General features: G+C 39.0%; 1 protein-coding gene across 1 annotated transcript in view; it reads left to right on the top strand.

Moving 5' to 3' along the window:
* Nucleotides 1-12,300: 12,300 nt before the first annotated feature.
* Nucleotides 12,301-25,204, top strand: part of NEMF (nuclear export mediator factor) — a 47,818-nt gene continuing 34,914 nt past the window's right edge. The window contains exons 1-5 of the mRNA XM_006199801.4: nucleotides 12,301-12,616; nucleotides 13,679-13,747; nucleotides 13,865-13,967; nucleotides 17,004-17,129; nucleotides 24,395-24,543. Of these exons, the coding sequence (XP_006199863.1) occupies nucleotides 12,558-12,616; nucleotides 13,679-13,747; nucleotides 13,865-13,967; nucleotides 17,004-17,129; nucleotides 24,395-24,543 (506 nt within the window). The 5' untranslated portion in view covers nucleotides 12,301-12,557. The remainder of the gene's footprint in view (nucleotides 12,617-13,678; nucleotides 13,748-13,864; nucleotides 13,968-17,003; nucleotides 17,130-24,394; nucleotides 24,544-25,204) is intronic.

The raw sequence follows: 25,204 nt of genomic DNA, 5'->3' as shown, positions 1-25,204 counted from the left end.
AGAGTGGGCAGAGGAAGGATCAGCAAAGCTTTGGAGGCCATAGCAGAGACTGTCAATAAGAACCAAGAAGAAACCTTCAGGGAGAAGGTAGTGGTCACAAGTGGTTCATATGGTGGGGGGAGTAAATTATGTCACATAAATCTGCAAGTCCCTTAGAACTGCCTGTTAGGAGGCTTAGATATGGGAGCCCTAAAATAATTTCAGTATGTTGGTAGGCTGGGGACTGAAGACAGAATGCTAGGAAGTGAATGCAGTAATTGTAGAATGTGCTTTCAGGAAGTACATCCATGAAAACAACAGATTTTATTTGGAGAGAGAGGTAAGGTCAGAGAGTTGAAAGAAAGCTCAGAATCTCTTTATATAAGTGAGACAAAAATGAGAGAGACACACACACACAAGGTGGGTTTGGAAATGATTAATGGAGGAATTTTGACCTACTGGGTTTGAGATAGGAAGAGAGAACAAGGTGTTGCCCTTCCTTGAAGACATAAAGAAATTTTAGAGAAGGGCGGAGTAACAACAAAGTTGAGTTCTTTTCTGATGGCCTTTACTTTACCTACGAAGGAGGGAGCAAAGTTATCTAATGTAAGGGAGGAGGTGGAGGAAGAAGTTTGGACTAGTTAACTAAAAGAAAGGGGGGGATGGAAAAGATTGCCGATAGGGGGCAGAAAAGTTCAGCTGATTGCAGATCTACCATGGCTGGTGATATTTTCTTTTCCTTCTTCCCCTTAATGCCTTCCTAGACTAACCTTGTTCCGGAAGAGACTCTAGGCTGCCAAATCCTAATTCGTGAACCGGTGTACCCAAATCCTAGATTTTTTTCCCCCAACAATAACGGGCAACGAACATGCAGGGACCGCGAGAGGAGACGGCTCCCCCAAGCTCTCTTCGTTCCGACAGTGAAAACAGAGCTGGCCTGTAGCATTTTTCCGGACCCCCAACCTCTGCTACCACGGGTTACAGTCCTTCATACAGCCAAGGCACCTCTTAAACGCTTGCTGTGGATAATGGGAGATTCAGGGACAGACGGTTCGGTTCCCTTGTAAATAACATTCCTCCAAACATGCAGCACTTATTTCAGGCCTGCTGAAGAAAGGCAATGCAGAGGGACCAGGGTATTGCCTTTCCTTTTGTGCTCGCTGCGTATCCGGCCACGACACCTACGACCATTAAGTGCAAAGTGACCAATTTCTGTTATACGAGAACAGTGTTCCAAGCAGAAGGGCCGGCAGCTGAGGCCGGAATAGGGGAAAGTATCGTGTTCGTAGCTCGCAAACCACCGAGGCAGGACCACAACCCCGCCCCATGACGTCACACGGCCTCAGCCTCCCGGCCACCTTGCGATGGGCGTGTCTTATTCCCGTGACTGCCTCAGCCCTGGCCTGCCCCGCCTCAGGTGACGTCACGGTGCCTTCAGCCTCTAGTATCTCATTGCTGAGCCTCATCACCGCCGGGCGCGGTGGCGCGCGCCTGTAGTCCCAGCTACTCGGGAGGCTGAGGCAGGAGGATCGCTTGAGCCCAGGAGTTCTGGGCTGTAGTGCGCTATGCCGATCGGGTGTCCGCACTAAGTTCGGCATCAATATGGTGACCTCCCGGGAGCGGGGGACCACCAGGTTGCCTAAGGAGGGGTGAACCGGCCCAGGTCGGAAACGGAGCAGGTCAAAACTCCCGTGCTGATCAGTAGTGGGATCGCGCCTGTGAATAGCCACTGCACTCCAGCCTGGGCAACATAGCGAGACCCCGTCTCTTTTGGATTCCTTGTTAAGGGAATCCTGTACCTCCTAAATCCGTGTATTTTTCTGAACAATAAAAGCCTGCCTCTTCCTAAATTCATCCTTTTTAGGTATTCAGTAATTCACTGATAGATGCTTTAAAATAAACGAGGTATGACTGGTCTTTATCACTGGCGCTCCCTCTTCCCACTGTCTCACGTTTGTCTCCTTTTTCACGTCTGTTAGAGTTACAGCTCACTGGGTAACTTGGATACTCAGGGACTTGTAGCCACCTCATCACTGACCCCTACTGGAACGTTGTCAAAACGTCTCTGCGAAAAGCTGTTATCACCCTCGGAGCCAACAGGGGATGCTCATTTTCTCACAACCTGTTGGCAAAAATGGCTGCCAGATATCACTGCGAAAAATGCACTCCGAGTCCAGAATTTGTAAGTTCTGCCCGTGGCGGTCCAGTTTGCTACTTTGTTACTACTCTTTCCCTTACCTGACCGGACCTTCCCTCCCCACCTCCTGCGACATGTTACCTTCATTCAGCACTGTCCTATCAAAGTTTTTGCTTTTAAATGTGGCAGGGAGATCTGGCTTTCATCCGAATCCTTACATTCTACCCGTTTACAGATAGGGCTGACCTTCCAACGGGACACCTCGATAGAGGAAAAACCAACCTAAAAGGATCCCAGACGGCCCTGTGATAGCCGAGGTAATGGGCCAGCGTGACAAAATGCTGCCACCCTGTCTCTCCCCTTGATGCTCGGATTACCAAGAGCTAATGTTAGCGATGGAATTGAAATGCAGGGGACTTCCAGCTCTCGCTGGGTCTCTGTGGGTCTGGGTCTCGAAACTAGTTGATGAGAGCAATGCCTAAACGCTCTTCACTGAGCCATATAGAGCGAGTCCTGTATCTTTATCTCTTTTTAAAAAGAAATACGTAAAGAAAGTATGAAAGAAGAGAATCTTTAAGATTGTCAGAAGGTTTTGGTGGTACGATGGTTAATTTCAACTTTGTGAAAGGACTGTCTTAGAGGGTTCCCTTTTATTTTTTTGTTTTTGAGAACTCCTTTTTAAATTTAGGCATTTTAGGGGCAGTGGAAATTGATCAAGCATTCACATTAGTCTTAACATTAATCTGATAATCTATTGTAAATTTAAAGACTCTAAACACAGACTTTCATATACTTCTAAAACGAAGAAGAAAGGGACAATGTAGTAAGCTATTCATAAAGCCAATGGTTTTTTTAGGTGACCCATTCCATTGAACAAACAAATGAGTTAGAAAAGGCCCTTCTTGAGTTGAACAGACTTCTTCCCCCTACAACTGTGTGGAATAAGTCTTATTCTAATTATTAAGGACAACTTTTTAAGAATTTGAAAGACATCTCCTACTGAATGCATTTTCACTGAATACTGATGTATGGAGATGCTTTTTTACTTTTTACATCTCTACCCCACTTCACCCAGAAAATAAGAAGCAAAATACTTTCGGCATGCCTTATTAGGTTTTCACTTCACAGATCCCTGATTTTGACCCAGAATGACTTACCTGTGGAAGTAAGGATGGCATGTGAGTAGCCACCTGTGTTAGCCCTGGGGTTCCTACTCACCTTAGGTGTTTTCCACCCTCTGGGAGAACTTCTCAGCTTTGTGGAACTGAGGTGTGGTAAGCAGAATAATACCCCTTCTCCCCCCAAAGAAGTGAATTTCCTAATACCTAGAACCTGTGATATGTTACCTAACATGGTAAGAGGGATTTACAAATGTGAGTAAATTAAGAATCTTGAGATGGGGAGATTATCCTGGATTATCCCACGGGACCCAGTCTAATTACAAGGATCCTTTTAAGGGGGAGGCAAGAGAGTCAGAGCCAGAGAAGGAGATGCAGCCTAGAAGCAGAGAGTGGAGTCATGCAGAGGTGCCAGCAGAGGACTGTGGACAGCCTCTGGAAGCTGGAAAAAGCAAGGAAACAGATTCTCCTCCAGAACCTCTAACACAGATGCAGCCGTGCTGACCTACTTGGGGCCTCTGACCTTCAGAACTGTAAGATAATGAATTTGTGTTCCTTTGAACCACACAGGTGTACTTGCGTACACTGACTCTGTGGTAATTTGTTACAATACCAACAGATAACAAATACACAAGGGGCATTAAGGTTAGTCTGCACCTGAAAAATTTGTGAGGTCAGAAAGGAATCATTCCAGTAACTTCTTTAAAATGCTTGTACTTTTTTTTTTAAACTTTTCACATTCAACAGATTTTCATGGTCAATACTTTTTCTGTGTGTGTGTGTGTGTCTTTCTTTAAAAGTATAACATTTTAGCAATTCATCCATCTATTCATCTATCCATCTATCCATTCATCTACCCATCTATCCACTTAAAAAATTTTATGTGTCAAATATTTACCAGATCCTGTGTCGATACTAGATAATCAAAAATAGTGTAGACAAGTCATTGCCTTTGTAGAGCTTCAGGCCTAGTGAGGTGGGGGTGGGGGGACGCAGTCATTAAAAAATGGGCCATGTAAGGTGATTTAGGTTCTCACGATACCTGCTAAGTAACTAAGTAAAATTCATTAGCCTGCCCAAATGCCTGAAATACCCAATACCAAAAACTCTCTCCTGGGTTAAAGTATGGTTTTCAGGAAGCCACTGTTAAAAATGCACTGTGTTTGGCTTAAGCTCAATACCGTTACTGAATACCTATTTTAACCATCCACCCAGTACTTGGTATTTCCTGCAAACATCCATGAAAGAAGTTCAGTAAATCATGAGGCTGACCATACTTTTTTGTTTTAAGGTTTTACTTGTATTAACGGTGGAATATTTTAGACATACAGCAACATTAAAGTTTTATGTTTTCAAACCTACTAAGCCTTATCCTTTATGGTTTCTACTTCAGTGCATTATTGTTCTTAACTCTACTTTGTTTTATTATTAATATTAGAACATTTACTTTCTTAAAACATTTTTTGCTTTAATTTGCTTGTTGTTTGTGTTACCTATAGTGTATACTATAGACCGAATGTTTGTGCCCCCTAAAAATTCCATATGTTGAAATCAATCCTCAGTGTGATAGTATTTGGAAGTGGTATCTTTGGGAGGTGATAGGTCATAAAATCCTCATGAATCAGATTAAATGCCCTTATAAAAGAGACCCTAGAGAGCTCCTTTGTCCCTTCTGCCACTTGAGGTCACAGCAAGAAGACAGCTGTCTGTGACCCTATGAAGGAAGCAGGACTTCACCAGACATCAAATCTGTGGGTGTTTTGATCTTGGACTTCTCAGTTTTCAGAACTGTGAGAAATAAGCATTCATTGTTTAAGCCACCCAGACCATGGTATTTTTGTTATAGGAGCCTAAATGGACTAACACAGTGTACAACAAACTATTCCAAAGCTTGGTTGTTTGAAATAACAACTATTTTATTATGTCTCATTATTTTGAAGGTCAGGAATTTGGGCAAAGCTCTGCTGGACAATTCTGCTCTAGGTGCTATTGACTGTGATCATTTGGTGGTATTCAGCTGATGGCTGGTCTAATCTGGAGGGTTCAAGATGCCTTAATTCACATGGCTGGCACTTTAACAGGCTTAGCTGTAAAACTGCATTCAGTCAGATCCATCTTCCTTTCCATGTAGTCTTTTTTTTTTAATTGAAGTATAATCAGTTACAATGTGCAATCTCTGGTGTACAGAATAATGTCCCAGATGTACATAGACATACATAGATATATTCATATTCATCTTTTAAAAAGTTTTATTGAAGTATAGTCAGTTTACAATGTTGTATCAATTTCTGGTATACAGCATGATAGTTCAGTCATACATATACATACATATATTCATTTTCATATGCTTTTTCATTATAGATAACTGCAAGATATTGAATATAGTTCCTTGTGCTATACAGTATAAGCTTGTTATTTATCCATTTTATATATAGTAGTTAGCATCTGCACATCTCGAACTCTCAGTTTATCCCTTCCCACCCCCTGCACCCCCTGGTAACCACTAAGTTTGTTTTCTATGTCTGAGTCTGTTTCTGTTTTGCAAATAAGTTGATTTGTCTTATTTTTTAGATTCCATATGCAAGTGGTATTATATGGTATTTTTCTTCTCTTTCTGGCTTACTTCACTTAGAATGACAGTCTCCAGATCCATCCATGTTGCTGCAAATGGCATTATTTTATTTTTTATGGCTGAGTAGCATTCCACTGTATAAATATACCACATCTTCTTTATCCAGTCATCTGTCGATGGATATTTAGGTTGTTTCCATGTCTTGGCTGTTGTAAATAGTGCTGCTACGAGCATTGGAGTGCATGTATCTTTTTGAATTAAGGGTCCCTCTGGTTATATGCCTAGGAGTGGGATTGCTAGATCATATGGTAAGTCTGTTTTTAGTCTTTTGAGGAATCTCCATACTGTTTTCCATAATGGCTGCACCAAACTGCATTCCCACCAACAGTGTAAGAGGGCTCCCTTTTCTCCACAGCCTCTCCAGCATTTATCATTTGTGGACTTTGGAATGATGGCCATTCTGACTGGTGTAAGGTGATACCTCACTGTAGTTTTGATTTGCATTTCTCTGGTAATTAGCTATATTGAGCATTTTTTTCTTGTGCCTATTGGCCATTTGTATGTTTTCATTGGAGAATTGCTTGTTTAGATCTTCTGCCCATTTTTGGATTGGGTTGTTTGTTTTTCTCTTATTGTGTTGTATGAGCTGTTAATATATTCTGGAAATTAAGCCCCTGTCAGTCACATCATTTGCAAATATTTTCTCCCATTATGTAGCTTGTCATTTTGTTTTGCTTATGATTTCCTTTGCTGCGCAAAAGCTTATGAGTTTAATTGGGTCCCATTTGTTTATCTTTGCTTTTATTACTATTGCTTGGGTAAACTGTCCTAGGAGAATATTGCTGAGATTTATGTCAGATAATCCTTTGCCAATGTTTTCTTCTAAGAGGCTTAAGGTGTCTTGTCTTATGTTTAAGTCTTTAAGCCATTTTGAGTTTATTTTTGTGTATGGTGTGAGGGAGTATTCTAACTTCATTGATTTACATGCAGCTGTCCAGTTTTTCCAACACCATTTGCTGAAGAGACTTTACTCAGTCTTCACATTCTTCACCCATTCTGAGGAGTCTGTTCACATACTTCTCCCAGAATTCATCATCACCAATTTTCAAATTATGTTCCTTCCAAGTCCCTGGCCATCCAGCAAAACCATTGGCCACAGCCCACGAGTTGGTATATAATTGCATGTCTGCTCGTTTCTCCTTCTGAGCAAAATGAACAACCGGGTATACTGCTCAAAGTTCTACCATCTGGGAGGATTTCCCTTCGCCACTGTCTTTCAAGGATGTCCTGGGAAAAGGCATGAGTGCTGCAGCTGTCCACTTTAGGGAGGTGTCCACATATCACACAGAACTATCTATACACCAGGCCCAAGTCTCTTCTTCCCCTGTCACCTGATTGTAGTGAATGCCTCATGAGGCCATAGCTGTAGACTGGGAAAGAGAAGGTGGTGTAGCAGGAACAGGGGACATAGGCATTTGGGCCACTTCTTCATGTAACTTATTTGTGCCTTCAGGACCTGATCGGGTCTGATCTCATATGTATCACTTCCATTTGATGATGGAGTGCTGCTCTGCATCCCCAACTTTATGGCTTGGTGACACCCAGGTAACACCCAGTTCATTATGGGCAGCTCAGGTTGTATGATAACCTTGGTGGCCTAAAGTTAAGCATTCAGTCTCTCCTAAGGCCCAGTAGCAAGCCAAAAACTGTTTCTTAAGAGGAGAACAGTTATTCACAGAGGATGGCAGGGATTTGTTCCAAAATTCTGAGGGTCTACACTGTGATTCACCTACAGGGGCTTGCCAGATGTTACAAGCTGCATCTCTGTCTCCCACTATCACTTCAAGCATCATTAGATCTGCAGGATCTTATGGTCCAAGTGACAGAGCAGCTGGCACGGCAGCCTGGACTTGCTGCAGAGTCTTCTCTTGATGTGAATGCCACTCAAAACAGCTTTTTGGGCCCCTTTTTGGGTAAATGAGCCAAACTAGCAACCCAAATGAGGAATATATTGTCTCCAAAATCCAAAGAGATATCGTGCCTCTTTTTTGGCTGTAAAGGGGCCAGATGCAACAACTTAAACTTCACTTTAAAAGGGATATCTTGACATATCCCACAACACTGGACCCCTGGAAATTTCTCTGAGGTAGTTCTCTGAATTTTTGTCAGATTTGTTTCCACTCTCTGACACACAAATGTCTTACCAATAAGTCTAGAGTTGCTTCTTCTTTTTCCCTAGGTCCAATCAGCATAGTGGCTGGAGAGTTGATACTCCAGTGAAGCAGAACAGTGAAGGTGGATTGCTGGCCTTGCCAGCTGAAAGTAAACTGCTCCTGGTGGTCTTTATTAACAGAGATGGAGAGGGAGGAAGGTATAGCTCAGCAGTAGAGTCCATGCACGAGGTCCTAGGTTCAATCCTCAGTCCCTCCATTAAAACAACCAACCAAACAAACAAAAAAAACCTAATTACCTCCCCCACCAAAATAAAAACAAAAACAAAAAACAGAGATGGAGAAAAAGACATCATCAGATCAATAGCTGTGTACCAGGTGCCAGGGGATGTGCTAATTTGCTCAAGCAATGAAACCGCATTTGGTACAGCAGTTCCAGCTGCAGTCACCACCTGGGTAAGCTTACAATAATGCACTGCCATTCTCCAAGATCCCTCTGTCTTCTGCAGAGGCCAAATAGGTGAGTTGAATGGGGTGTGGTGGGGATCACCACCCCTGCATCTTTCAAGTCCCTGATGGTGGCACTAATCTCCACAATCCCTCCAGGAATGCAGTATTGCTTTCAGTTTACTATTTCCCTAGGTAGAGACAGTTTTAGTGGCTTCTGCTTGGCCTTTCCTCCATAACTGCCCTCATTCCACAGGTCAGGGAACCTGTGTGGGGATTCTGCTAGTTGCTGAGTATGTCTGTTCCAATTATGCATTCCAGTACTGGGGAGATAACCACATAATGGATTTGGGGACTCACTGGGCCACTGTGAGACAGACCTGAACTAAAACGCCATTAATCACCTGACCTCCATAAACCCCTACTCTGACTGGACCACAGTGATGTTTTGAATCTCCTGTTAGTATCAGTTCAGAGCCAGTATCCAGTAATCAATCCCCAATGCACAATTACCCCGATAAAAGGCTGTAGGTCCCTTCCTCAAGGGGACCCAGACTTCCTTTTCTTTCTTTTTTAATAGAGGTACTGAGAATTGAACCCAGGACCTCATGCATGCTAAACATGTGCTCTACCACTGAGCTATACCCTGCCGCTACCCAGACTCCCTTTCATACAAGGAGTTCTGGGTCTGCAAACTGGCTGAAGTCTGGAAATTGATTGAAAGTCTATGACTCTGTTTTTATGATTTTTGTTCACTTGAGCTACAACTCTTTGGCTTATACAGACCAAGTAAGAATTTAGTAAGCTTCCCATATATACTTCTATGAACACTGTGATCAAATAGCCAACATGATCAGTCTCCATGAGTCAGACTATTCATATCGCTGCTTTGACTCTGCTGTCCACTATGGTAGTCACACCCAACCTGCCTCTGGACATGAAGGGCTGCCATTGGACTCTACCACTCCAAGGTCCAATCACTCCCCTTGCAATTAGGTTTCCCACTATAAATTCTGGCCTGCAGAGAAATGTGATCACAGGGCTTATCAAGGGTGCTAAGGATTCCCTCACAAATTTATTTCCCACTGTTGTGGGGAAAGGAGTGTTCTCTGGGCCCTCGCAGGGTGGGTGAGTAGGTCTTAAATGACAAATGCACCCCAGTATTATGGAATTGTGGAGATGGTTGCACAGCATTGTGAATATTTTAAGAGTTACTGAAGTATACACTTTAAAATAGTTATGATGGTGAATTTTATGTTATGTGAATTTACCTCAATTTAAAAAACATCTCAAAGACTACTGTTGGGGCTCAGGGTAGGTTTCCCCAAAATATGCCTCAATAGCATATTGATTATTTTGAATTAAAGTTACCTAAGAAATGGCCAACACAAGAGGGACACTCTCTCCTTCCTTTCTATTTCCCTGAAAGCAAGAAATAAATTGCTCATGTCAAAGGTGTATTCCCTGAAGTTGGAAGAATATCCTTATTGCCAGAGATAGGGAATTCAGGCTGAGAAGTCTGATAAATGAACCTTGTTACTTCTTTAATTTACTACTCCAAGCCCGAATTCTGTTTAGATTCTTTACTAATTGAGCACCCAAAACTTAAGTTGCTTTGTCCTGTGAATTCCTTACAAATTTATTGTTCCTTTGTCTAAAAAGTTTAAAAACTGCCTGCTTTGGCCACTTCTTAGGTCTCATTTCCATGAGACCTCCATGTGCATGAATTAAATTTTTTCTCCTATCAATCTGTATTCCATCAATTTTATTATTAGTCCAGCCATAAGAACTCAAGAAGGCTAGAAGGGGACATTTTCCCTTCCCTGACACTACACATAGACTATTTCCATGAGTTGAGTGGAAGGTAAGATTAATAAATTATATCTTATCTGAAATGAAACTATGTTGGTTCCTATAAATCCCCACTTCATCTTCTAGAGATCAGTGAACTTCCAAGGATGGGCTTCAGGCCCCTTTCAACTTGGTAGTTACAAATGCAGATACCTTGAGCCAAAGTTAATGAATGACTCAAAATTTCTGGGTGTGATTTCTTCGAATTTGCTTTATGTCCACAGTCATCAGTGAATCACACTAAAGCTTGAGAATCACAGCATTAGATGCCCATAAGTTATCCATTAATAATTACCTCTAAATTTTCAGTTGGGGCAAATGCCAATAGCACCTGTTTGTGGTTTCAGATATTCACTTTTATCTTTTGTTTGAAAATCGGAAGATGAGCTGTCCACCTCCTGTTAACTCTTATTTTTCCTGCAAGTCCTCGAGTATCCCTGGTTCAGAATTTTCTCAGAGAAATTATTTCAAAAAACCAGAAATGATAGAATTCAATAGTAAATGATGCAGTTTCTTTGTACTTTTTACATTTATCTTTATCTGCTTCTCCCCCTTATATATTTTCTTGCATTTTTCCATCTGATGCACATTTTTCTTACAGACAATGCAGAAGCAGTGTATGAGTTAGTTGAGTGACTGTCCCGTGTATAACTTAAATTTGTATCTTGCTCACATCTTATGAGTCTAGGGCCCTAGAGTGGGAATTTTGCTATAAAGTATTTCAGTTTTCGTTCATAAGGAGCATCTGAAAGTTGTCCCCTTCAATGTGGAGTTTATACATTGGCTGCTTTTAAACAAAATATTTAGGCATTCTTTTGGGAATGCCTTCAGAGCCAACACAAGACCCTTAATACAGTCTTTGTACAGTTAGACCTCTCGCTTTTACTGTTTGGAATACAGTCGACTTGGCTCCCAGTCTTTCCTAAACCCTCCAAATGGTTTATTCCATATTTTGAGCTATTCTGCATGATTAACTGTGCTATTTGACGCAGTAATGCTATTGCTGTACGTCCTACAGCAGCCCCCTTAGCGTCTGCAGTTCCTGGTTTCTTCTGAAATGTCAGCCGCTCCCTTTTTACTTAGGGTCGCCTCCTGCTGGTGGGAATTCTGCTTGTTAGGACTTGGAGCCGCTAGGCTCTCCGGGTTCCTTGCCGAGCGCGGTGGCGCGCGCCTGTAGTCCCAGCTACTCGGGAGGCTGAGGCAGGAGGATCGCTTGAGCCCAGGAGTTCTGGGCTGTAGTGCGCTATGCCGATCGGGTGTCCGCACTAAGTTCGGCATCAATATGGTGACCTCCCGGGAGCGGGGGACCACCAGGTTGCCTAAGGAGGGGTGAACCGGCCCAGGTCGGAAACGGAGCAGGTCAAAACTCCCGTGCTGATCAGTAGTGGGATCGCGCCTGTGAATAGCCACTGCACTCCAGCCTGGGCAACATAGCGAGACCCCGTCTCTTTTGGATTCCTGTCTTAAAATTGGTTTTCTTCCCACGTATCTATCATAGCAAACAAAAAGTACCATATTTACATTCTTGCACGACTTATTTCCTACTACAGCGTGAATCCCCTTTGGCGAGACAATCTTGCCTTATTTTTATTTTTAATCTTACTTCACCATTATCTAGCTAAACACTTGAATATTCAGGTTGCCTAGCATTTATGGAGCCCCTATGATGTACCTGGTACAATGCTAAGCCCAGGGGATCCCAAGACGTAGATTGATGAGAATCCCACAATACACTGCAAGATGTTCTTCAGAGAGTAAGACTTATTAGAATAGGAACTTGTTTTTGAGGGTTGGTTCTCCTCGATCATTGAGGATAACGTAGGGCGAATGAAACAGTCCTCTTCGTTACATTTCAAAACTCTACACATCAGGGAACGGGGTCGTGGCTCTAGTATACAGTCTACCGCGCGCCTGGGGAAATCCTCCCAGTACGCTTCTCGCAAATTGTTACGACCAGCAGGGGTCACTATGGAGGCTGGCTTGAGTCCCGAAATACAACGAGGCAAAGTAACCCGACTAGTTCGTTAAGCTTTCCAGGAAGGAATGCAGTTTCCAGAGAATAGTTCGGATCTACTTCAAATTGTTTTGGTACAACGAAAAGCGAGCTGACGACTGCTTGACAGCCGAATACTTCAGAGAAGTGACGCAAACACGTTCGCTTTAAGGAATATTGGGCCTTCTGCGCAGCCGTAGATACGCCAAGTGCGCCTGCGCATAAGAGTAGCGGCGTTGACTCAGGCAGGTAGTGGAGGAAACTGCGGTAGCAACCCTCAAACCTCGCCATGAAGACCCGCTTTAGCACCATTGACCTCCGCGCGGTAGTCGCGGAGCTGAATGCCAGGTACTGTACGACAGGTGACCACGTTCGTGCGGGGAGTGCAGAAGGCAGAGGCCGTGGCCACACGGTGGAAACGAAACCGGCCTGATGTTTCTCCTTAGTCCTCTCACTGCTGTTCTTCTGTGGATCTGGCTAGGCCTGAATGGGCGAGCGCGTGACATCTTTCCGTAGCCCTCAGGATACCCGGGGGGTCCCCGGCGGCCGCATGCCGCAACCCCGCTCTCGTGGGCTGCTAGTCTCGCCAGGTCTTGTGTCGGGCTATGGCGGGGCTCTCGTCTTGTTGGCATGAGTCGCCTGGGTCTCGCAGCAAACGTTTAGTAAAACACGAGACGCCAGGTGGACGCCAAGACGGAGGAATAATCATTTGCTCCAGTGATTTCCAAACTAGGCGCTTGGTTTGTGAGACGCTCTCTTCACCCTAAAGGCAGCATCGCGTTTTAGCTGGAGGTAACAGATTTGGCCTGGGATCTGGATTGTAGTCTGGTATCTGTTATTCGGTCAGTTCAGCTGTGTGAGCTTTGTCGTATCTCCCCGGGCCTCGTTTACATTTTTTTTCCTTTAATAATAAATTAAGTGGGTTAGATTTTACTGTATTTCCTTTAAAAATTGGATCCTTTCAAAGACTCAAGGCATTGTATGGTGTTCCTAGAGCTGATACACCACTTCTGTGGTTTTGTTTTTTGTTTTTTCAGTGAACGTAGATTTATTTAGAGAGATACATACTGCATAGAGTGTAGGCTGTTTCAGGAGAGAGAAAGGATACGAGGTGTGGGGGTTGGGTGCTCAGGTTAAAGTAAAGGTAGATACACACTCCATAGACAGTGTAGGCTGTCTCCGACGATGAGGGAGCAAGAGAGGCGGCCACCACTTCTGTTCTTAAATGGTTACACTTAAGATTTGGGCTGAATGCCTGATGTCCTTCAGAATCTGATTCCTTTCGTCGAGTCCCGATCTTTAAAGTCGAAGATTCGCTTTTTTTCTCAGGCTCTGCTTCCGCTTACAGCTTTAAATTGTGTGAAGTTTTGTTTCAAAATGATTTGTTACATGTTTCATTTCTCTTTGCAGCTTGCTAGGAATGAGAGTAAACAATGTTTACGATGTGGATAATAAGACATACCTTATTCGTCTTCAAAAGTAAGAGCATTTCATAGGCTTGCTTTATCGTTTGTAATTAAATACGAGATTTAAAAAAAATCTGGGTTAGCGCTGGCAAATGCCCTAAAGAAAATTTTTAACATTTTTCTTCTACAGACCAGATTTTAAAGCTACACTTTTACTTGAATCTGGCATACGAATTCACACGACAGAATTCGAGTGGCCTAAGAATATGATGCCGTCTAGTTTTGCCATGAAGGTAAATTTTAAGTTTTACTTGTAGAAGCTAAATTTTAAGGCCCTAAGATTGCTCACTAACATTGAAGTTTTAAACTGTTTGGTTTTCCTTCACTATTATGAATACAATAGAGATAAAGATAGAGTCGTTGATAGGTACTAGATGAATAAAGTAGATGTTTATTAACTTCTCCCTTTTACCCTCACAACCCATTGTGCTCCAAATCTTTCTGTTCTCACAGTTACCATTCTGATTCAAGCTTTTATAATGTTTGACATCATAGTCTCTTAACTCTACTCCACTTCTCACTATCAAAACAATTCTGTATTAAATCAACATTGATTTTTCTAAAGCATGATTTTCATTAGTTATCCCACCTTTTGTGATTCTCTAATTTCTTAATCCATGTCCTATATTCTAGCATTCTTGACTTTCTGTGATCTGCCCCCTTCCCTTCTTCCCTAGACTTATCTTCGATAGCTCACTTTTCAGCTACCAATCTGTATTTTGTTGGAATACTCACTGACTTTAGTATGTTACCAATCATGTCTTTTTACTTCTCTCTTTATTTTTGTTTTTACTATTAAAACTCAGATCCTGCACTTTGGATGTGCTACCCATTCGTTTAATGACATAACAGATATACTCAAAGCTCAGGTGGTACAGAGGAAAGATGTTAGAGTCAGATATACCTAACTTTGAATTAATGGTTTTGTCACTAAATACTTTTATAACTTGGAAATTTTACTTAATCTCTTGGAACATGTTTCTCTAAATGTAAAATGTAGTTAATGCTTCCCCTATGGGGTTATTGGTGAGGATTAAATGAAGTTACATGTAAAGCACCTAACACAATGCCTGACACATAATAGGGCTCCATATGTATTAATTTCCTTCTTCCTCTCCTCCTCACTTTCCTTCAGAAATTTATTTGTTTTGGCATTGTGTTATTTCATTAGAGGCTTTACAGAGAAGATCCTTATCCCCAGCAACTTAGAATCTGTTTTGGATTACACGTTAGGTAAGTGTTTCCCAAATCACAAGGCCTGTCAAAATTATCAAATTCTTAAAAGTTTAATTTACTTAATAGTAACCCAAAATGATTCTTTTGGGGATTGTCCTTAATAATAATGACACTTTGTATAGCACTTTTCAAAGAATAATACATATTTCATTTAAGATGTTTAACAGCTCAGTGACTATGAAGAACAAGTATCACTCAGTTTTACAGATGCTGTAACAGGTAACAAGATACATGAGTATACCAGAAATCGACACACTGTAACTGACTACTTCAGTTAACAAAAAATAGACATGATACCAGGATTGTGTAAACATCCTCCAAATCAGGCTACGCCAATAAGACGACACTCGAAAAAAAATCTTCGAATTCTATGAGTTAGGTGTACATGTCAATCTAACTGTGTATTAAAACTCCTTTAATGAAGCAGACAATGTTAAGCACTTCATAAGTAACTAAAATAGAGCTGTTACTGTTGTATGTCACAGGCAGGGTCACATTCAATATGTGGTAAATCACAGCAGTTGTTCCGAGTTTTCACATTTGGGGATGCCAGCTGTAGCTTTGTGGCACTGACAGAACACAGTTTTCACCAAGCTACTGGTAGGGAAATAAAGAAAAAAGAAGCTTGACATATGTACTATATGTCCTTCTATACTCATGATAATTTTCCCTTTTTTTAACCATTCCATGTTGTGGACTAATACTGCATTCAAGGATGCCTTTTATCTTAATTTTTAACTTTGTTTTTCTCAAATATATTACTGGGGGGACTCTGAAAGAATTGATTATGATTTTCACCTGGGGATTTAAAGATAGCCCTGAATGTAGGTCACTGTTTAAATCAAAATTAATATAGGCCATTTTAAAATCAGAACTATTGAATTTAGGAGGGGGAGATTGTTTATTCTGTTAATGTTGAAAAGCCTTCTTATGTCTGCCTAAATATATGTGAGTATATAATTCTGCCTAAATACATAAAATGAAAATTTTATCAATTTGAACTATAGGTCTGGAGAACTCTTAGTTATGAAAGAATTGGCATTACTGCTAAGAATGACCCTGTATATTTCTTTTTTTTTTAAGATGGTTTTAGATTAACTTCTCTGTAAAATTTGTCTTGATTTTGAGACTTGAAGAAAAGAAAGCATTCTTTCCTGCTGGTCTTATCTAAGGGGTCTTTCAAATTCAAAAATTAGAAACAATTATAAATTTTTTTTTTAGGGGCTACAGTGTAGTCTTGTTTCTGGTCCATATCATACTTAAATATTTTTACCAAAGGGTAGTTAGTACATGTAATCTAAAACAACAGGTATTTGCTGAGTAAGTTGTATTTGAGTTTAACATGCTAATTTTATTTTAATGCTAATAAGAACAAGAACCTTATGTCTAGGGATAGGAGGAATGGGATTTGATAAAGGATAGGAGTTATTATATTTGGAATTGAGCTAGGTTGTTCAAAAGCTTTGAGATGGAATGAGAAAAACTGTTTGGGTTTTATTAGTAAAGTTTGTCGGAATAGAGGGTAATTGGTTGTGAGTATGTTGGAGGCCTAATTTATAGAATTCCAGTAAGCTCATGGTTCAGAATTTGTATTTGAAGTGAAAGATTAGTGGAAATCACTAGTTAATCTTGAACACAAATGCACAAAAGGAAATTTGGGATACTTAAAGAATTGGAATACAAAGAGACTTTAAAAAAGTTACGGCTTTGAGCGAGTCGTCAGGACAAGAACAGATTTATTTCACAGTGGTATAAAGCAACAAAGTAAATTTCGCTATAGGACTGTCATTTTCTACTTAAAAAATAACTATAAAATGCTTTTTCAGAACGAGCAGCTAGAGTCTTCTGAAATAAAATGTGTTTCTTCTGATTATCATTCTGTAAGTTTTAATTTTATGACTGTTTTATCTACTGTTTTTAAGATGTTGTTCCTGATGGAAATCAAAAGGTGAAACTAACTTTAAAACCAATACCAAATGATTAGAAATTCACTTTTACTACATAAATACCTTTTTTCTTCTCTTTCTTGCTAGTGCCGAAAACATTTGAAGAGTCGAAGATTAGTCAGTGCAAAACAGCTTGGTGTGGATAGAATTGTAGATTTTCAGTTTGGAAGTGATGAAGCTGCTTATCACTTAATCATTGAGCTCTATGATAGGGTAAGTTAAATTGGGAGGATGGGGTGAGGAGAATTCATTATATTGTTAATTATTCATGTGATAGTATTCTAAAACATGGGCAGTGAACATTTTTTCCATGTCAAAAGGCCATTGATACACTAGGATAATAAGGTGCGACACCAGTAAAATGTAATTTTATGTTAATCTTTGTTTTATCTGGAGGCCAGTATTTAGGCAGACCTCAGCCATTTAAAATAGCATTATGAATGTGGGAGATGAAGATCCGACAATTGAGGAAATTATTTGGTACTTTACATTTCGGGACTAGTGTGATACAACCAGTAAATTGTCAAATAGTTGTGTCATAAATAAGACAGCAGTTGAGACTCAGGATTATTGTTGTGTTTTCAGCGTCATCAGTCATAAGAGGAAGACTACTGATGGCCTCAACAGTCTTGCCTCTTTCCTCTTAATCCTTCCATTAGTTACCTATTCTATTTTGGAAATGTTTCATGAGCAACCTACAGCAAAATAAATTCCATTTGCCTCAAAAATTTAAATTAAAAAAGTGAAATCATTGAAGTACTAAGTGAAAACATAGATTGAGATTGATAAATTTGGGGTGAAAAATACTTATAAGCCTAACAATGAAAACAAATATTGATAGATATGACTGCTTAATTTTTAAAACTGCATAAGGCAGTTTAAAAATTGTAAGGCAGAAAGCATCATGAACTATATTTATCAGAAGTGAAAGACTGGGGAAAAGTATTTCAACTTATATGGTAAATAAAGTGTTCATAATCCTTATATGCGATTTTCACAAATCATTCCAGTGGAAAAATGGACAAAGTGCTTAATTACACAATTCAATAAAGAATAATACAGATGCCTTATAAAAGCATGAATACATGTATAGATTCACAAATTATTGAAAGATAAAAATGATAGTTTTCTTTCTCTGTCAATATATAAATGACTGGAAAGTTTGACAATACCAGTGTTACGAACAATGTAGAGAAACATGGGCAGATTAGAACATTATTTTTGGAAGATTATTTGACACTATAATAACGTGATTTTTAAAGTTGATGTGCATAGCCTTTGACCCAGGAATTCCATTTCTAGGAATTTATCATAAGCTCATGAGGCAAGTGCTCAGGAAGGACTATACCAAGGATATTCATGGTGTTTATAATGTATAACACTTGGGAAGAACCTAAATGTTTTGGTTGTGTTTTGGTTTTCTCCATTTCTTTGTGATTGTTACCTATTAAGTGTTCCCATTTATTTCTTGCATGAGTCACTTGGGTCAGACTTACCACAGCTGTTAGGTGGAAATTGGTCCCTGGTTGTTCCTCTTAAGTGGAATTTTTCTCTTCTAACTAGACTCCAAGCAACTCCATTATTCAAAGCTAAATGTCTTTGAATAAGAGATTGGTTAAATAATCAAGAGAGACCCAACTAATAGAATACTATGTAATTTTTAAAAATAATGTTGAGCTATGTTTGTTTTTTTATCTCTTATGAATGTTTTTACAACATGCTTGTAATTTTAAGGTTTTTGTTAGAAATGTGACATATACATCATAAGTGTACAGTTCAGTGAACTATCACAAAGTGAACATACTTGTATTAGTTACTGACAGAGATGTGGGTTGGGGGCAGTAAGACCAGCTGCTGATCCTTGTGCTTGTCTTTAAATTGTCTATGCACTTCTCTTTGCAAGTGATTCCTTTAACTGTCTTTCTGCCCCCTCCCCTGCAGGCAATAGCAGCTGCAGCTGCTGCTCACCTGAAACAGATTTTTGTATGTGGTTTTAGTGGTCAGTTTAAAAAATTTGTGTGATAACCTTCTTAAAAACATTTTTTAAAAACTTTTGTTTTGAAATGATTATAGATTCACGGAAAGTTGCAAAGATAGAACAGAGAGGTCCGGTGTACCATTCACCCTCAGTTGTTACATCTTTCATAATTACATTACAATTTCAAAATCAGGAAATTGATTTTGGTACAATGTATGTATGTAGTTCTATGCATTTTGCCACTGTAGATTCGTGTAACCACCATTGTAATCAGGACGCAGAATTCTTCCATAACCACAGAGGTCTTCCTTGTGATACTCCTTTATAGTGATATCCACCCCTCTTCCTCCCACCCTTGCACCCTGGCAACTACTAACCTGTTTCATCTCCATAATTTTGTTATAAATTGGGTCTTCAACAAAGGTAGTCTCAGAACGTTGGTAAAAAGGACATACCAGATACTCTTAAACAGGAGTTGTTAAACTACAGTTGTGGCTCCTTTTTTGTAAAACCTCTGAGTTTAAGAATGGTTTTTACATTAAAAAAAAACACTCTTCAAAAAAATGAAATAGAAACCATATGTAGCCCACAAACCCTTAAGTATTTATTATCTTGCCTTTCATGAAAAAAGTTTACTGACCTCTGCTCTTGAATAATAGACTCATATTGTCTGAGCTAATACTGCTTGGACAGATGCCAGACTATCAGGGGACCAACTTAGGATTTGTAAGATTCTCTTTAGAAGCAAATTCTTTCATGAAAATAGTGTTAACATATGATCTAGGACAGTCAGAATTAATTACAGAGGACTGAATAAACTGAAGAGAATCTGTGGTTGTTTTTTCCAGAGTGTTGATACTATTTTTATGATGGTTATATGATAAAACCCATTACCATTGTCTAACTTCTAATTTAGTAGACTATACTTCTGCAATTTGGGATAATATATTCTTTAAATGGTAGTTTACTCTCATTGATCCCTTAGATTTGAGTGACTTTAGGTAGAGAGGAATTTACGTACATTTATTGGCATACCACAGATGAAACCAATAGTGATAATTTGGTTGGTTCTATATTTGAGTTAGAAGCAAATAATTCTAAGTCTTTGGATTAATAGAGACTATTGAAAATAAAATCCCAAATTTCTTACGAATTCTCCAGGCAGCAGTGATTATTATCGCTTCAGTAACTGCTTAATACATTGTGACTCTACATTTGCTGACTATAGTCCAAGGAGGTTTATATATGTTAGTTATATTTCTTGCTGCACCTGTGTAAATAAATCAGTCCAAGAAGCAAAGAAGGTAGCTTGTTTGTGTGTAATCAAGAATAATTTTAGATGTTATGATCATGAGAAGAGACAATGAAAAATTGTCAAAAATTTGAAAAGAGCCAAAAAGGGCAAAATGCATTTTAGTATCCTGCCAGGTGTTGTCAAGCAGGCACTCCTGGTGATTATTTTTTTCCCTAGGGATGTGTATCATTGATTTGCTATTTATTCTTCTTATTAATTAAAAATTTATTATTTATTTTATTTATTTTGCAGGGGAAAGGCAGTTAGGTTTACTTATTTATTTTAGAGGAGGTACTAGGGAATGAACCCAGGACCTTGTGCATGCTGAGCATGTGCTCTACCACTGGGCCGTACCCTCCCCTGCTGATTAGCTATTTACTCTTGATTAGGCTCTTTTACAACTTGGCAAGGGTGGACTTTAACTTGTAGAAAACTGATGCAGATTAATTTTATCTAGTAGAGATTTAAATTATTTCTGTCTAGAGAAAAGATACCTGCAGAGATTGCAGTTTTATTGCCCTAAATTGGCAGTCTTACAGTTACTCTTCTCTCACCTACTCTAAGTACTTCACTTCATTCCTCTTAGAACCAGTTTTGCCATCTAGTTGATTCTCTCATTAAATAACTTTTTGACAGTTATAAAAATAGTATATTGTCTTCTGGTGACCATTGTTTCTAATGAAACCAGTATCAATCATATTATTGCTCATTTGAAGGTAATCTCTCCTTTTTATCTGGGTGCTTAAAATTCTTTTATCTTTGTCGTTGGTTTTCAGTAGTTTTGCTATGATGTGCCTAGTTGATTTTCCCTTGTAATTACCTTCTGGGGTTCAAAGTGCTAGAATCTGTGAGTTTGTGTTTTTCATCAGTTAAATTCAGCTGTATATTCTTTTGACCTATCTTCTAATTAACTAAGCTTATTGCTATCAGACAAAAATCATTTAGAATTGTTTGTAATTTTTTATTATCTGATCCACCTGAGTGCCTGTTTTTATAGTCTGTTCTTTGATTTTAATTACATTGTCCTGTCTCTTCACATGGCAGATTATTTTATCGTGTGCCAGGCATTGAGTAGGAGAGTATAGATACAGTTTGAGACCAAGAACAATGTTTTCTTCTTGAGAGAGGATATTTGCTTTTGACAAGTAGTTGAGGACACAAGTAATCCCAGATTACTTTACTCCAGTCAAAAATTGAATTGATTAGGAGCTGGGCCTGGGAGAGCTCAAATATTTCCAATTCACTGCTTCTCCTGGGATGCAGCCTTTTGGGATCTCTATTCATAACTGGACTTATCAGGGATATTCTCCCCACCCCCAACACACACCTTTTACTTAGACCCTGAATTCCAGTTTTTATTCTCCTTAGTTGTCCTGTGAGTCTATCAGAATTTATGCTCAGCTTCTCAGCCTGTCAGCTACTTCTTAACTGTTAGATAACTGATCCTAGGGAAAAAGTAGCTGCAAGTGTGGAGCTCACCTTTCTGAGTTTTCTTCTAGGTTTTGGTCCTATAAATGTTTACTTCCTTGTTTGCATTTTTTGTTTCTTAAAAGACATACTTTATTTTGTCCAGTTTTTCTTTTTTCTTTTTTTTCATTTGGACAGTAGTTAGAATTACCTAGACTATCATTTAAATGAAAAATGTTTATACAACTAGTACTAAATACATGCTTAGTACATAGAGAAATTCATAGAATTAAAATGGAAGGTCTTACCACTCCTAGCCCAACCAGTTCCTCATCCCAAAGTAACCACTATTATATTCAGTGTCCTATTTATGGTCCCCCCTACTCCACCCTGCTGCCTCGAGTTGAAACAAGAGAGTTTTTTTCATTTGAGGGGAAGTCTCTAGAATTTAAGTAATTGCAAGCTGTCTAGGTTCCAGTGGTCCAGTTAGTGTTGAGTTTGAAATAGATATTCAGGATTTATATGTGAGAGTATGTGCTTGGGAATTTTCACTACTCACTGTGGTATCTAAAAGAGGTATGTAGAGCTTCAAGATTGCTCTTTCTTCTCTTTATACCAGGGTTTGACCTTCTAGTCTTCATGCCTGGAATTGTGATGTATGGTTCATCTAGAGTTGATCAGACCTTGGGTAAAGAGGCTATTGCTACTCAAACTCATTTAAGAAAGTCAGTTTATTAATTTGTGATGAGAAGATTCCAGTAAGAAAGACTCTGGAGAAGTAAGTTAAGATCAGAAAGTGGTTTGTTGAGTACATCAAAGTCAAGTGCAGTATTTCCCAAAATATGTTTCTTGACACCACTTCCATGAGATAATAGCCTAGAAAAATGGATCCCATAGTATTAAAAGTTTGAGGAACTTTGAAAATAAGTAAGGTTAAAAAAAATTTTTTTTAACTCTAGGACTCACCAGTGCCTTTAATATGATACTATGATGTGTATATCCCCTAGAGAAGGAATATGTTACATACAAACTCCCAAAACTTATTTGATCAGTTTTTTTTTTTTTTTTTAATGAGAGTAGTGGGAGCCATCTTACAGAATACTTTTGGGAAACCCTGGTTTAAGGAAGTCCCTTTCAGGAAAGTAACTGCCTTACTGGAATCTTCCAGATGTTCTTGATAACTGCACAATTTGATCCAGTGAGCATTTATTGAGCAATTTCTGTGTGCCAGGCTCAATGGCCAGATCTATTTTTGAAGTCACATCTTTATGAAGCAACCAGACACTATATGGGCTTCTATCCAAGCCCCCTACTTTCCTTTTCCTGTTAACATTTCTGTTCTTTAAGTTAAATAAGTGTTTAAATTTTTAAATGCATGGTGTCTTTGAAATTAGAACCTTTAACAATAGGTGCTACTCTTTCTGCACCTCTTCAGGTTATCTACAAGCATACTTCATTTTACTGAGCTTTGCTTTACTTTGCTTCTGAAAATACTGCATTTTTTACAAGTTGAAGGTTTGTCGCAACCCTGCATTGAGCAATTTTTTGTTGTCAGCACCATTTTTTCCAACAGCATTTTTTCACTTCATGTCTGTGTCACATTTTGGTAATTCTTGCAATATTTTAAACTTTTTAATGACTGTTGTATTTGCTATGATGATCTATGATCCCGTGATATATTTAATGGTACTACTAACAACTTGCTGAAAGCTCAAATTATGGTTAGCAGTCTTTAGCAATAACTTATTTTTAAAGCCACAGTGTTTGTAGACCTGCCTCAATCAAGTGCAGCAGTAAGTTCATGTTCTATGACCAGCTTCTAAGTAGTTGCTGAAGCATTTATGAGTATTTTCATGGTTGCTTCTTTATATTTTAATTATACAACAACCCCTAGCTTCACACTCTAATAAATTTGAAAGTTGGTGTTCTTTGGGCAGTTTTATTTTCATTAGGTTTCTCCCCTCTTTTTTATTGAAAAGATTCTGTAACAGTATTAAATTTTTGAAAGTCTTAATCCTCACTCTTTAATAAATATTTTAATTTTTCCCTGTATTTTCCTTCCACTTCCCAGGATACAGGATTTTTTTGTCTTCTATTTTTCACTTAACATTATAAACATTTTCCTACTTTTTTTTATATAGCTTCTTAACAGCTTTTTAATATTTTGTCATATTGATATAATGTATTTTACAGCTTTCCCAGTTTTTACATATAGGCTGTTTCCAGTTGTTTTCTGTTGTAAATAAACTGCAGTTTAAGCATGTAGCTTTGGTTTTACTGAGTTACTACTTTAGGTCACAGTACCAAATGTGGAATTACTTGGGCAAAGGGAGTAAATATCTTTATTGATTTTGCCACATAACTAATTGCAGGCAAAAGTATCAATAGCTCTTTGTTTGGCTTCTGGAATATATTTGTTCTTTTTTTCATTAATAAGCCATAGTGTTTGTAGACCTGGCTCAACCAACAGTAAATTCAGCTGGTAGTTATCAAAGTGTTGATTGATTATTCTGCTTCTAATAGTGACCTCTGCAGAACCATCAATGAGTTTAAGGTTGCTTTAGATTCCTCCATTATGTTTCACACTTGGGATGTTTAGATTTATTTATCTTATTTCATAATCTGTGTTGGAAAAGTGCAAGGAGCACTGTTTAGATGAGACTCAAATGCTTTTTGTTTGTAACTTCATTTTTCAGTCTTGAATGAGTTTTTAAGAGGCTGCATTTTCTTTCTCAATTTTTAAAAATGTTTTAAGAATGATTTGGGAAAAGCATTAAATTATGTTTTATTTTATTACAGGGGAACATTGTCCTTACAGATTATGAATACCTAATTTTAAATATCCTAAGATTTCGAACTGATGAGTCAGATGATGTTAAATTTGCCGTTCGTGAACGCTATCCAATTGATCACGCTAGAGCTGCCGAACCTTTGCTTACCTTGGAAAGGTAACATGTTTTGCTTATTAACTCATTGCATATTATAGTACATAGTGAAATAGATCATATGTCAGAATATGAAAGAACTGCCACATAAGAAATATTTTGTTTACTTGCATAAGATAACTAAATTTAGGTTGCTTGAACTACATAAATAGGCAGTTAACTGTAAGCAATTAAGCCTTATTTGGGAGGAGTAAATATGTTTTTTTAATCTTAAGTGTGATGCTACTTCAGATGTTTATGATTTTTTTGGTAAGGTGAGGGGATTTTTTTGCTATTCTGTGAGAAGACAAATGGGTATCTAGGGCAGAGTGCAAAAGGAGGTAAGAATTCTGGTTTAGCTAAAAAACAGGAGTATGGTGGGAAAGGTGCTGACTGTAGCTGTACTCTTCTGGTTGGAGCCTTTGCTGACCAATAGGCTACAGCAGTGGTTCTCAGTTTAGCATGCATCGGAATCACCTAGCGGGCTTGGTGAAATAGGATTCCTGCCTCCCCCTACCCCCAACACCATTTCTGATGGTACAGGGCCTGGGAATTTGCATTTCTAATAAGTTTCCAGGTGATATTGATGCTGAATTGGGTACCACAGTATCTTTGAGTTCTTATTAAATGCTAAATTACATAAAGCTATTTCAGATGTTAAGATATATCACCCATCTCCACAAAC

The sequence above is a fragment of the Vicugna pacos genome, chromosome 6, assembly GCF_048564905.1.
Source record: "Vicugna pacos chromosome 6, VicPac4, whole genome shotgun sequence".
Classification (NCBI taxonomy): Eukaryota; Metazoa; Chordata; class Mammalia; order Artiodactyla; family Camelidae; genus Vicugna; species Vicugna pacos.
Note: the sequence above shows the minus strand (reverse complement) of the source record. Positions and strands in the feature narration are given on the sequence as shown.